Here is a 12,248-nt window from a genome sequence, read left to right as displayed (position 1 = left end):
TAACTCATTTCATCTAAGTCAATAAATATTGATGCGTTCGAACAACTACGTCTAAGGGGTCTTCCTATTTTTATCTGTTTTTGTCTTTCGATTCTCTCTTTTATACAACAATATAATGAAACATATATAACTAGATCAAAAAAATATCAAAAAGAAGGACATCAATGGCAAGGCCCCAAAAAAATGATCAAAAAAATATATTTTGATTCTTCCTCTTCTACAACAATATGTAGCATTTTTTTGGGTTTAAATGATCCAAGTAAACAATTTTTAAAAGTTTGATGATTTATTAATTAAAAAATATATGTAAGGATGATTTTTTTATAAATAACTATAACTTTGTGAATTGCATGATATTGATTTTTTTATTATTTTATTCATAATCTTTTAATTACATTATTTTAAGAATATTAAAATAAACCAAAAAATTTGAAATACTGCTTTTTATAAAAGTGATTACATTTTTCAAGTCATTTTATAAAAATAACTTTTAAATTATACTATTAAAAAAAAGTTAAAATAATTTAAGTAATCAATTTTCAAAAAAAACTCAATCATTTAATTATTCAAAAAAAATGCAACAACTTAATCATTTAACATAAAAAGAGTTCAACAACTTATTCAATAAAAAAAAGTTAAAGAACTTAATAATTCAAAATAGAATAATTTCTTTAATTTTTTGAACTTTTTTCTTAATTAAATTCAATACAGATGGTTTTTATAAATATCTCATCCATTAAAGTAACTAATTATTTATAAAAATTAACTTTTGGGTTAAATTATTTTAGGTCTTTTAAAATAATTATAATGAAACTTTAATACTAATACATATATGTAATATAATATATATATATATATATAGGATATATTTCTTTTACAACCTTGTGCATTTGTACAACCTTTGCAACCCAATTAATTGAGATATTTATAGAAATGATTGGAGTTCATTTATTATGATTTGAATATTTATGGAATATGAATAGAGTTTATTAAGTGAAGATAATAAAATTATAAATAAAAAATATTATATATATATATGTAAAATATACGTAAAGTATATATATATATATATATATAAAACATAACTTAATTAACATATATATATATATGTATTAAATAATAATGATAATTAAATAAAATATATTATTAAATCGATTTGATGTTTTAGAATTACACAACTTTTAAGCAATCAACATCCCCTATTAAAAGGTGTCGTTAGCACTCTCAAAAAAAAAGATGCAAGAATCACTAAAGATTAGGTCATCGGAAATTGTGATTCATAATTGATGATGATGATTGTGTCTTGATCTTATTAGTTGTAGTGTAAAATTAATCTAAAACTGCTAACAGGTTTGAACATTTGTGAGCCAGCAAGATTCAATTTTGAGGTGATTAAATATGATGCAACAGTTTTTAAAATAAAATATTTCACAACATTATCGAAATTAGGTGAAGATTAGCAGATTCTCATTTAGGAGGATTCCCATATCTTAGACAACAACCATTAATTAGTTGTAACTTTATAAAATAATACTCAACTTATATGATAAATTGCATCAAAATGTAACGTACTTTAATCTAATTTTTATTTTAAGTAACACGTTTTCTTTACTTTTAGCACTTCAGTTGTAAAATATTAAACTTTCAAGTACTATCTTTACCTAATGACCTGTAAATACTAATTAGGATTAGGCTTTTGATGATGTGTTTTTTTTTTATTAATCTGGATATCCAACCCGCTATGCGAGTCGACTAATTTCAGGACGACCACCTACTTTGTAAATAGTTAGGAGTCACCGCGTTTGAACCTCCGTGGCCACTGGGGGATTTTTATTCCTCCTTGGATTTGAACCTGTGACCTTCTGCTACTTTTGACCTTTGGAGGCATGCTCAAACCAATCAGGCACCACCATTATGGTTGATTTAATTATTTTTTAATGTCAACTGAACAAAAAATACTCGACATCATTATTTTAAAATATGTATTTTTTTTAATTAAGCAAAAAAATTGCATATCTATTTACCTTTACATGTAAAAAATGTGTTAAAAAGTATAAATCTATATTTTTTAAATGTAATATTTATAATTTCTTTAATATAATTGAGGGTAAATAAATTAAATTTCAAAACAAATCCACCTGCACCTGTTAAATTGAAGAAAGTAAAATAATAATACTTTTATATTAATTTTACATAGTATAAATATCCACATCATCGTTCACGTCAACAACTAATAGTGAATTGGATATCACTTCGTTTGTCATGTCAGCATGATAACCTGTAAAACCGATCACTCAGGTACTTAAAAGTTCATTATTTTTCAACTTAGGTACCAAAATCAAGATTTACCTAAAATAAGAACTAAAACAAGGTATGTTGCATTTCATACAATTTCCCCCATTTTATACTAAAAGATCAATACTTAGGGTTGTTTAAAATATGAGAAATTACATCAATATGAATTAAACTTACTTTGTTCTGGTTCTTATTTTGAAAAATCAACTTTCAAAAGTTACATTTGAGAACGCACAAATTCTTTGATACACTTGGAAGTAGGGGTGCTCATGGGTTGAGTTGATCGGGTTGAAGACATTTGAACAACCTAACCTAATGCTTGCGGTTTGAAAAATCTTAACCCAGCCCAACCCGAAGCAAAGTGCAACCCAACCCAACCCGTACGGGTTGGTCGGGTTAGTTAGGTTGATACTTTGGTACATTATAATATCCTTCTAACCTGAAATATGTTATTTATCTACTCATAATTTCTTTTTCATCATCAACTTTGATACAACTTATTCATACTTCTTACGTATATCACATTCAGTTAATTTTCTCAATTTACATATATATGTTCACACTTACTAAACATATATACGAATGAGTTATATAAAGATATGAATAGATTAAAAATATGTGTATATGAAGAGCATACATGATAGTGTAATTGTCTAATGTACATATTAATATAAATTCAACAATCATATTAAATCCAAGAAATAAAATGATATCATGTTTATCGGGTTGGGTTGGGTTCAAATAATAGTAACCCAATATCAACCAAATACCTACGGTTTGACAATTTTACAACTCGATTAGACATCGGGTTGTTTCGGATTGAGTTATTTCGTGTTGGGTTCGGTTGAGTTGGTCGGGTTTTTAAGCACCCCTACTTGGATCCAAGTATTAACTTGGAGATATCTTGTGATAAACACCAAAATGGAACTTTTGAAAGAAAAGTTCCAAGAAAACGATTAGGAACGAACTCCATATTTTTTTCTTGGGAAGAGAGGAGAGTATCTCTTTGCATTATGAAGTTTCACTCCGATATGATTTGGAGATTCGTGTAATTAACGTGTATTATAATTGCAGAAATCGTATTATATTCGTTCACGTACGTGTAACCATTAAACTAAGAAACGTCTACGCGGTATCTTCAGGTAGCCTTAATAACGAGACAAGCCATACGTGTGCTTGCATTAATTAAATAGTCTTGTTTGTCACGTTAGTTTCTTTGCTTCAGTGTTACCAAATGCCACCGATGAGATCAGAAATATGTAGGCTGATTCGGATGCAAGTTCAGCGGTTTGAAAGGATTGCACATGCGGTTTCACATGCTCCTCACAATTTCATGATTAATCTACGCCAACTTGGGTTTGTATAAATAGAAAGGAAAAGAAAATTTAGTTATCATCCCAAAAAATATTTCGGAAATTGGCCAAATTCGTCTTAACGAAAAGAATGGCTTTCTCGTCATCTTCTTCTTTATCCAGGAATCATCATGCCATTCGATCGATTAGTTTACCAACCAGATCGCACCCCAGCACACTTCAAGCCGAAGAGGAGCTGACCAATCTCAGACGGTGGGAGACTGCTGTTCCATGTATTCCTGATGCAGAAACTGTTTGCAGTGGTGTAGCAAGTCTGGAAAGATTGTACACATGTGTTGACAGTTTATTCAGTTTGCCACTTACCCGACAAGCCCTTTCCCAGCATCAACATGAGAAGTTGGTTGATGAGTTGCTGGATCGATCAATGAGGCATTTGGACGTCTGTGGCTCTGTTAGAGACGTAGTTTCACAAGTCAAGGAACATGTAAGAGATGTTCAATCTGCTCTAAGGAGGAGAAAGGGGGATTTCATCATAGATGCTTCTTTCCTTAAGAAACTGAAGAAGGATGCCAAAAGAGGTGTTGCAGATTTGAAGCAAATTGATCACCTTTACGCCTCAAAACCCATGAATCTTGAGCCGCATCTCTGTTCGGTGATCAGAGTAATGAGAGACGTTAGCGAAGTCAGCATCTCTATCTTTGGATTGCTCTTGTCGTATTTGTCTCTGTCTATTTGCAAGCCCAAGTCAACAACTAAATGGTCCATAGTCTCAAAATTTATTCAGAAAGGAACAGCAGGAAGTAAAGATCAACCTCAAATTTGTGTTGAGGCTTTAGAATGCAACATTGAAGCCATAGAGAATGGTTTGGAGTGCATGTTTAGGAGGTTGATCAGAACAAGGGCCTCCCTCCTAAATATTCTATCTCACTAGTGGGATTAATTCTTGCCAGATGTAGAACATTAATTAGTGATGTACAGTTCTATAGCCATGTATATTTCAGTACATAGCAGATATAGAAGATATACAATGATACATTTTTGACGATTATAAAGTGACTCGCCTTTCTATTTGTGTTCGAATATGTTCTGAATTGGATTTTCGTGGTTAACTTGAAAACACAGCACAGTTGTAAAGTTTTATATGACGAGACGACTTCCAAGCCTGTTGGTCCCTTCGACCATGGATTCTTTCCATCCCGAGTAAAATGAAAACTTAATCTAGATCTTTACAGCAAATTTTGATACATGGACAAATAGGTTTCAACCCGTTAGGCCATGGGTCATCATCTGATTCGCATAGTGAATATTTGATCCTAACTCAATAAGGTTCCATCCAGGGGCATGAGCTATTTTAAATTCCTTTCAGGAGAAAAGGCAAAAATGTATGGATAAGAAAAACAAAGGATAGAAAGTATACAAAAAGAAAAGCAAACAAAGACTTCTCCCCCCATAACATAAACACGAACAAAGCCTTGGAACAACAACCTGGATATCAATTCCATTGAAGGAAATCAACTCCACATATGATATATCCATCAATCTGCATATGCGATCAAGCTGATAGATTTATAAAAGCTCCATCCTCCACATTCAGAACGTTTTCATTGAACCGCAACAATTTTAGTTATCTTTGAATTGAAGACTAACTAGGTCGAAGACAATTTTTTTGCTCCAGATAACTAATTGCCCACATATAGGTTTATGCATAATCATCCATGGCCATAGCTTATGCTTAGATACTTCCATGTTTCCCGACCTTCATCGTATTTGTCTTAACCATCCATCTGCCTCATCTAAATGCTCCCAACATTTTCATTTCTTCATTATTTTAGGTGTTCAACAACAAGCATAACAGGGAGAGATCTCGCAACTCCATCTCCACGTCCTAAATCCATATTACGCCACTTACAACTATATCAGAATCAAACATGGTTATAGCTGTTAACATATAAGATTTTAGAGCAATTACAACTGCATCAGAATCAAAAGAAACGTCTAGAACTCTAGTTCCACGGTCCAAACGTCTGGTTCCACAGTTCAGAGCTCTGACTCTATGGTCCAGAGGCTCTGATTGCTCTATCTCTGATCTAGACTTGTCAAATTTCTACCAATTTCGCAACAATTTCAACCTTCTGAAATTCGTCCAGATCATCCCGAAACTAATATTTTTTAAATTTATTTCTTCTTAAAATCCATAAACCTCGGGACCACCGTCAAGGGCTCTACCTCTTGGCCTCCTTACCCCCTCCTTATAGAGATCTAAGGTGATAAAGACAATATTTGTGAGTGTGCACTCTCCACCTCCTAACTCACTTATGTTTGCCTTTTATCACCTATCAATCTCATGTCAATCACAATAACACTAAAATCACCAGCATCTAGAAATTATATTATTCTACAGCTGCCTAGCTTTCACCAATAACTATAAAAGGGATAAGTGATAAAAACTTAAAAGAGCTTAATGAACTACAAAATCGCCCATTTTATCTTCTAGCGAAAGCATGTAATGGCAGTACATATCGAACAAAGTGTAGGTGATTTCAACATATATTGAACAGGACAACATGTAGTCTTAGGAGTAGAACTAAGCATGCATTGCTTGTAATTCTAGAAATTATCCTCTTCTAAGCATGATGCATTGCCTCAGACTAGCAACCTTGCTCAAAATGCAAATATATGCATATGAAGACTAATAATATTTGTAATTCCTGATTTAGTTCCAGTGCCAGTTGTCTTTTTGTAATTTTTTTTGCAGGTTCTATTTTATGTCATCTCTTAAGATCAGATAAAATACTAGTTCTTGTCATGGTAATTTGCCACTTCGAACAAGGATGACCTCAAGACCTTCATATATGATTTGTAAAAAAGAAATAACCTTATGCAATTGTTTAGTATAGATTGCGAGCTACTGATATGTGTATTAATTCTCACTTTCAGGATCTAACTTTGCAATATGCATGTGAACGATGTTTACAGATCATGGTAGCACATGAATGGATCATGTGGTGATATATTTTAATTTAGTTAAAAGCACAGACTCATGGTTTTTCATGAAAGACAGGATCTAAACAGGTAGGCCACATGGATGGGGTCTCAAAACCAAGAAACCAGATATATCTCTGCTGCATGCCCTTAGAGATGAAAGAAGGGGTGGCTGGGGAACAATTCAAGACACGTGAGAGAAGGAATCTCACTTGCTCCTTAACCAATGGCAATAAATAACACCACAGCTATGTTTGCTCACCAGGAAACAATGTCAGCGAAATCTGAAATTGCACACGCTTCTTCATTATTGTGATTGATTCTTACCATCTTAACTTTGCATATATATACATTGAGCATAGAGCCTCTTATATCATCACAAACACTTGAAATCTTTCTTTTAGAAATATCAAAATGGATGCTTCAGCCTCTTTCTCTTCATCATCCACCAGTGTTCGCCATGTTCGATCCATTAGTTTGCCTAACCAATCACATCCTAGCACTCTTCAAGTTGAAGAGGAGCTCACTTATCTCAAAACATGGGAGACATCTTCGTCTTCTATTGCTACTGTAGATACAGTTTGTGGCTCTCTAGCGGCACTGGAAAGATTGTACACATCTGTTAATGATCTTCTCAATTTGCCACTGACCCAACAAGCCCTTTTCACCAAGGATGAGAAATTGGTCGATGAATTGTTGGATCGATCAATGAGGCTCTTGGATGTCTGTGGCTCTATAAAAGATGCCATGGAGCAAGTAAGGGAACATGTCAAAAATGTTCAATCCGCTCTTAGAAGGAAAAAAGCATATCTGACCATGGATGCTTCCTCGCTCAGGAAATTAATGAAGGATGCCAACAGAGCTATTTTAGCACTAAAGAAAATTGATAACAAAATTGGGGACAACATTGCACTCTTAAATCTAGATGACCATCTCTCAGCTGTGATTAGATCACTAAGAGATGCTAGTGCAGTGAGTGTTTCCGTATTTGGATCCGTCCTCTCGCTTGAATCCATATTTTTGTCAAAACCAAAGTCTACCAAATGGTCTGTCGTTTCAAATTTGATCAGGAAAGGAAATAGAGTGAGTGTAAATCATCCTCAAATCTCAGATGAGGCTCTAGAATCCCACATTGAAGTCATTCAGAACCGTTTGGAGTGCATGTTTAGGACCTTGATGAAAACAAGGGTCTCTCTCCTCAATATTCGCTCTCACTAGCTTCATCAAGTTATTTTAATGGCATTCAAGTTTTAGTGGAAATGCCTGTGTTTTTATAAATGTAAGAATAGGAAGATATACAAAAATTGATGTTTACTTATCAAATGAATTGTCGTGTTATGTATTGAAAAACCTTGATTTTGAGATGCTGTACAAATCAACAAGCACAAGGTATACAAGTGATGATGCAGGAAGTTGAAACAAATTGAGAGCCACATGATTTGGCGGCTACAACTTCGCATCACCAACTTGTCTTCAATTTACCAACTTGAAAACATGCTTGAGAAAAGGGGCTGCCGCCCACTTTGTTATCTATATATATGCATGCATATGGACGCTACAATTCCAACAAAGGATTTCTTTCCTTTTTAGTTTTCCTCTCGTCAAACTTTATATATATATATATAGTTTTAAGGAAACTTTAGGTAGCTGATTCGTGTATACAAGGATCTCGTAAACACGTTGTAACTATTCCCAGTTGGTAACATATCAAGCGCTCTCTCTCTTTGTTGGACGTACACTATCACACCGATAGTGGAACACGTTAAATTCTAGTGTTGTTATTTTGTGAACTTGTCATACATGTAGATTCTAAATATGGTTATTATCTATATTTGGGGTTGTTTATTTCAATAGAGTCATTGTGCAACATATAAATCACTGTTATCCGCATTTGTTGTTGGGTTTGTTGTGTCCTTGGATTTCTTTTTGTTCTGGGGCCTTAGAAATCATTTGCTAGCATTTGTTATTGCGGCACACATTCCCAACATTATGTTTATTCTCAATGAGCATATATTCATTCTTTGTTTCATAGATGGGAACTGCATGACATAGATCAATTTATCACTGGGCACCAAAAAAAATTATTTTAATGTAGGGGATAGCTCAACGGGTAAGGCTTTGGATTTGCTCCCTAGTGGTCACCAATTCGAGTCCCCTCAAGGCCACTAGAAGTTTTCCAGGCTCCATGGTCGGGATTAGTCGAGGTGTGCACCAAACTACCACAGTTACCAAAAGTTCCATTTTGGGTTATTATATAGAACTAATAGCTACTAACAATCGATTGCTCAATACTAAGAATGTCAACTGTTCTTATTTGATCCAGCAGCCGACAAAAACAACAAAACAAGCAATTCAATCAATGAATTAATGGCCGAGAAGTAACATAATAACAAAATGAAACTAGTCATGAACAGGCAACAGCACACCAACACAAGATTATTACAACATATTTTTGGCCAAGACAAGCATAGTTCAACTACAACTATTATTAGTTAGAAACCAATGGGGATGTTGTCTTTGGTACAAATTTGATAACTTCTCTTGAAAGTAAAATCACAAAAACAATTGCAAAAATATGAAAATATATAGGGTTACAGATATGAAACCAAGATTTAGCAAGATTTCACCAAACATGGCTCGTCTTCTTTCCCGGAGACCCCCTCTTGAGACACCAATATGCTTTTGTGTTTCCCTTATGGTAGAGCACAAACCTTCAAGAATGGTAAGACACTAGCTAGAAATTTGTGGATCTTACACAACTAAGGAAATCACGAGCTAGATGAATATCAAATGTACGTATACAAGTAATTCCTCAATCAAATGTTTCTTGAATGAGTATACTTGATGTTGAAATATTGAGGAAAAAAAGCTTGAGATCCCATAAATATTGTTCAAATAATGTCTAAAGATATTAATTCAAATAAGCCATCAATCCAAGCCTTTAAAAGAGTGACATTCTATTTGAATGGACATGGACGTCCCTGATGACATCATGTTATTGTTCATGAAACTACTTGTTTAGAAAAGTCAGAAATTAGCCTTCGTAAAAGTACTCTATGTCAGAAACTTAAAAGGTGCACAAGTTCGTGACCCTAATCCAAACATCAAGAATATGCCTGGCAATTTGGCACATTTCTTTTCTTGAACCATTTTCCAACTTTTTTTGCACACTCCTCAACCTATCAATACTACTTTTAAAAGCCTACGCTGATAACGAGGAAGAGTCGTTTAGGGTGAAAGCATGAGTTTGTGGCTCGATGGTGTAACATCCAATTTCTTCTATGCCCAATTATTTGCTTAGTATATTTAGTTATTGGGTTAAAGAGAGCTTATGATTTAGTGGGAGTTTAGGTTTGAAGTTTTAGAATTTTATTTCTTAAGAATATATTACAGGATGTGGAAAATATCACGTCAAATGGATACGTAAAATTGATTTTCTTGGGAGATATTTTTTGGAATATTTTTATTGGATGTTATAGATTATCTCTTTATGATCGTGTAGGCGAAAACCTCATAGAAAACGGAGGTCCGAGCGAAAAGTTATGAATATTTTAAGTGTTGATGGTCAAAATGGGTTCCTAGCCGGGCCAACCCGACCCAACTCGAGTTTTAGCATTATAAATTGGAGTTTTGGCCCATTTTTCATATCATCTAAGTCCAGAACTCACACACACACTAGAGGTGCRWTTTTCACACACATAGGCTTGATTCAACTCAAATCAAAGAAGAACTACAAGATCTTTGAAGGATTTGATCATCAAGTAAGGTATAATTCATTCTTTGCACTTATTCTTGGTTGATATCCTTGTTTTATGGATTGCATGTTGAGATAAAGTTAGGGTTTCATATGGGTTTGATCTTAAGTGTATAAAATGAGTGCATTTTAGTGTTTTTGACATGAAATGATCATTAGATTCAAGAGATTATCGAGATTTATGCTCATCATATGAACTTTGACTTGATTAAGTCAATGATTTGGGAGATAATGTAAATGATAAAATAAAGGTTGGATTTTGGTTGTTTAGATTTTGGTTGTTTATGTCAAATATGTTATATTAAGTTGAGATTCAAAAGTTGGAATGGTTTGGAATCGAAATGGTTTGAGAAAAATGTATGAAAATGAGAATTTCGACTTTTGAATGCTTTGAAAGTGTGCAGACTTTGAAAATATGTAGAAAATCGTAGAAAAATCCAAATCAGGTGAGGCCAATTTCCTTAGTTAGATATTTGAGTCTAGTTTATTTCTTATTTTATGATCAAGGCATGATTTTGAGCTTAAAATGGGCAAAATAGTTCTGCATGCAGCAGTTTTACATAGAAATTTGGGTAAAATGTTCAAATAGGATATGTGTATATCACGAGTTTCTTATATTGGTTGCTTATGAGATTTTGTACATTTACTCCAGGGGGTAATTAAGACATGTTTTGATACTTTGGAAGCAATCTAAGTGTGGTAGATTGGACTTGCTTTGTGAGCTCAATTCGGAGCTTTTCGGTATTATACGGTTGCCCCGTGAGTTATTTAGTTAATTGTTACATATTGATTTGAACATATATATTTTCATATGAATGTTTTGATCTTGAATGGAGTCACACGATCTTGATTTGTCTTTGATTCCGTCTCTTGAGTCAATTCCATATTACTATCTCGGTACATTGGTCTGCTTTCCGGATCCGGACTTGTTTGTTTTGTTCCTTGTGTTGTACGTCATAGTACGGGTACTACTTCGTGTGGCACGCCGGAAGTTTATGGCGAAGTCAAGATCCCGTGTTGGACGGGTGAGACTTTCTACGGTTGTGAATACTCGTTGCTCAGAAAGGAGGAAGAGCAATGAGTAGGGAACCTTGGTACATACCGGTAGAGGAAGGCGGGCAGTGCGAGGTTTCCCGTGATGTATCATTCCGACTCGGACTCTGGCATGAGCCCGGAAGGTGAAGGACGGGGGGATGCACAGTCCTCGTTATGTATACCGATTCGGTCTCTTGGCTCTTGATATTTATTGGTATTCTAACGTTGTTGAATATATTTGGTTGTTGATACTGTCTCCTTGTTGTATTGAGCCTCAAAGATATGGTATACTATGGTGATTTGAATATGGAATCCTATGATCTTAGCATCCGGTACGTAATTGTTCACTCGRTTTTTTGTAAGTCTCGGGTTGCATCTGGATGATGGCTTGAACTCTTTTGTTGATAAGAGTTTATTATGTGTGTTTATAAACATGCGTGATATTGATATGTAATATCTAACTATTTAACTCACTAAGCGTTGGCTTACCATTTAAGTGGCAACCTCTCTCAGGAAAGAAGACGGACAAAAAGAAAGATTCCGTTGTTTGACTTGAAGATTTACCGGGGATCTCGAAGATTTCGATCTTGCTTTTGGGTAAATATTAGCTTACATATATATAGTCTTGTCCCGTATTCTTTTGGCTACTTAATTTGGGTTGTAAGTAAATATCCGTTATATCCGGTTTGGAATCGTGTTTTGGGTGGTTTTATCACTAAAATAGAACGAATATTTCGATGTTTTTCTAGAAATTAATATCTCATATTTTGAGGTTATTTAGTGTTATGCCCAGATTTGTGTGTTTTCAAAGTGTTGGCCTCTGGTTCTTCATCGTCTCTGGACCATTGCATGGGCTCTGAACCATTGCC

At 34.2% G+C, this 12,248-nt stretch overlaps 2 protein-coding genes across 2 annotated transcripts; both read left to right on the top strand.

The window, feature by feature from the left end:
- Positions 1-3,572: 3,572 nt before the first annotated feature.
- Positions 3,573-4,653, top strand: LOC112513649. Its single transcript, XM_025119981.1, has one exon. It carries the CDS (start codon positions 3,739-3,741, stop codon positions 4,537-4,539), a length of 801 nt encoding a protein of 266 aa, XP_024975749.1. The 5' UTR covers positions 3,573-3,738; the 3' UTR covers positions 4,540-4,653.
- A 2,351-nt stretch (positions 4,654-7,004) lies between these two features.
- LOC112512963 lies at positions 7,005-7,808 on the top strand. Its single transcript, XM_025119088.1, has one exon. It carries the CDS (start codon positions 7,005-7,007, stop codon positions 7,806-7,808), a length of 804 nt encoding a protein of 267 aa, XP_024974856.1.
- The last annotated feature ends 4,440 nt before the right edge of the window (positions 7,809-12,248 follow it).

This window comes from Cynara cardunculus, assembly GCF_001531365.2.
Source record: "Cynara cardunculus var. scolymus isolate 2C chromosome LG 5, CcrdV1, whole genome shotgun sequence".
Classification (NCBI taxonomy): Eukaryota; Viridiplantae; Streptophyta; class Magnoliopsida; order Asterales; family Asteraceae; genus Cynara; species Cynara cardunculus.
The sequence above is the reverse complement of the archived record's forward strand: the minus strand, read 5'-3'. Positions and strand labels throughout refer to the sequence as shown.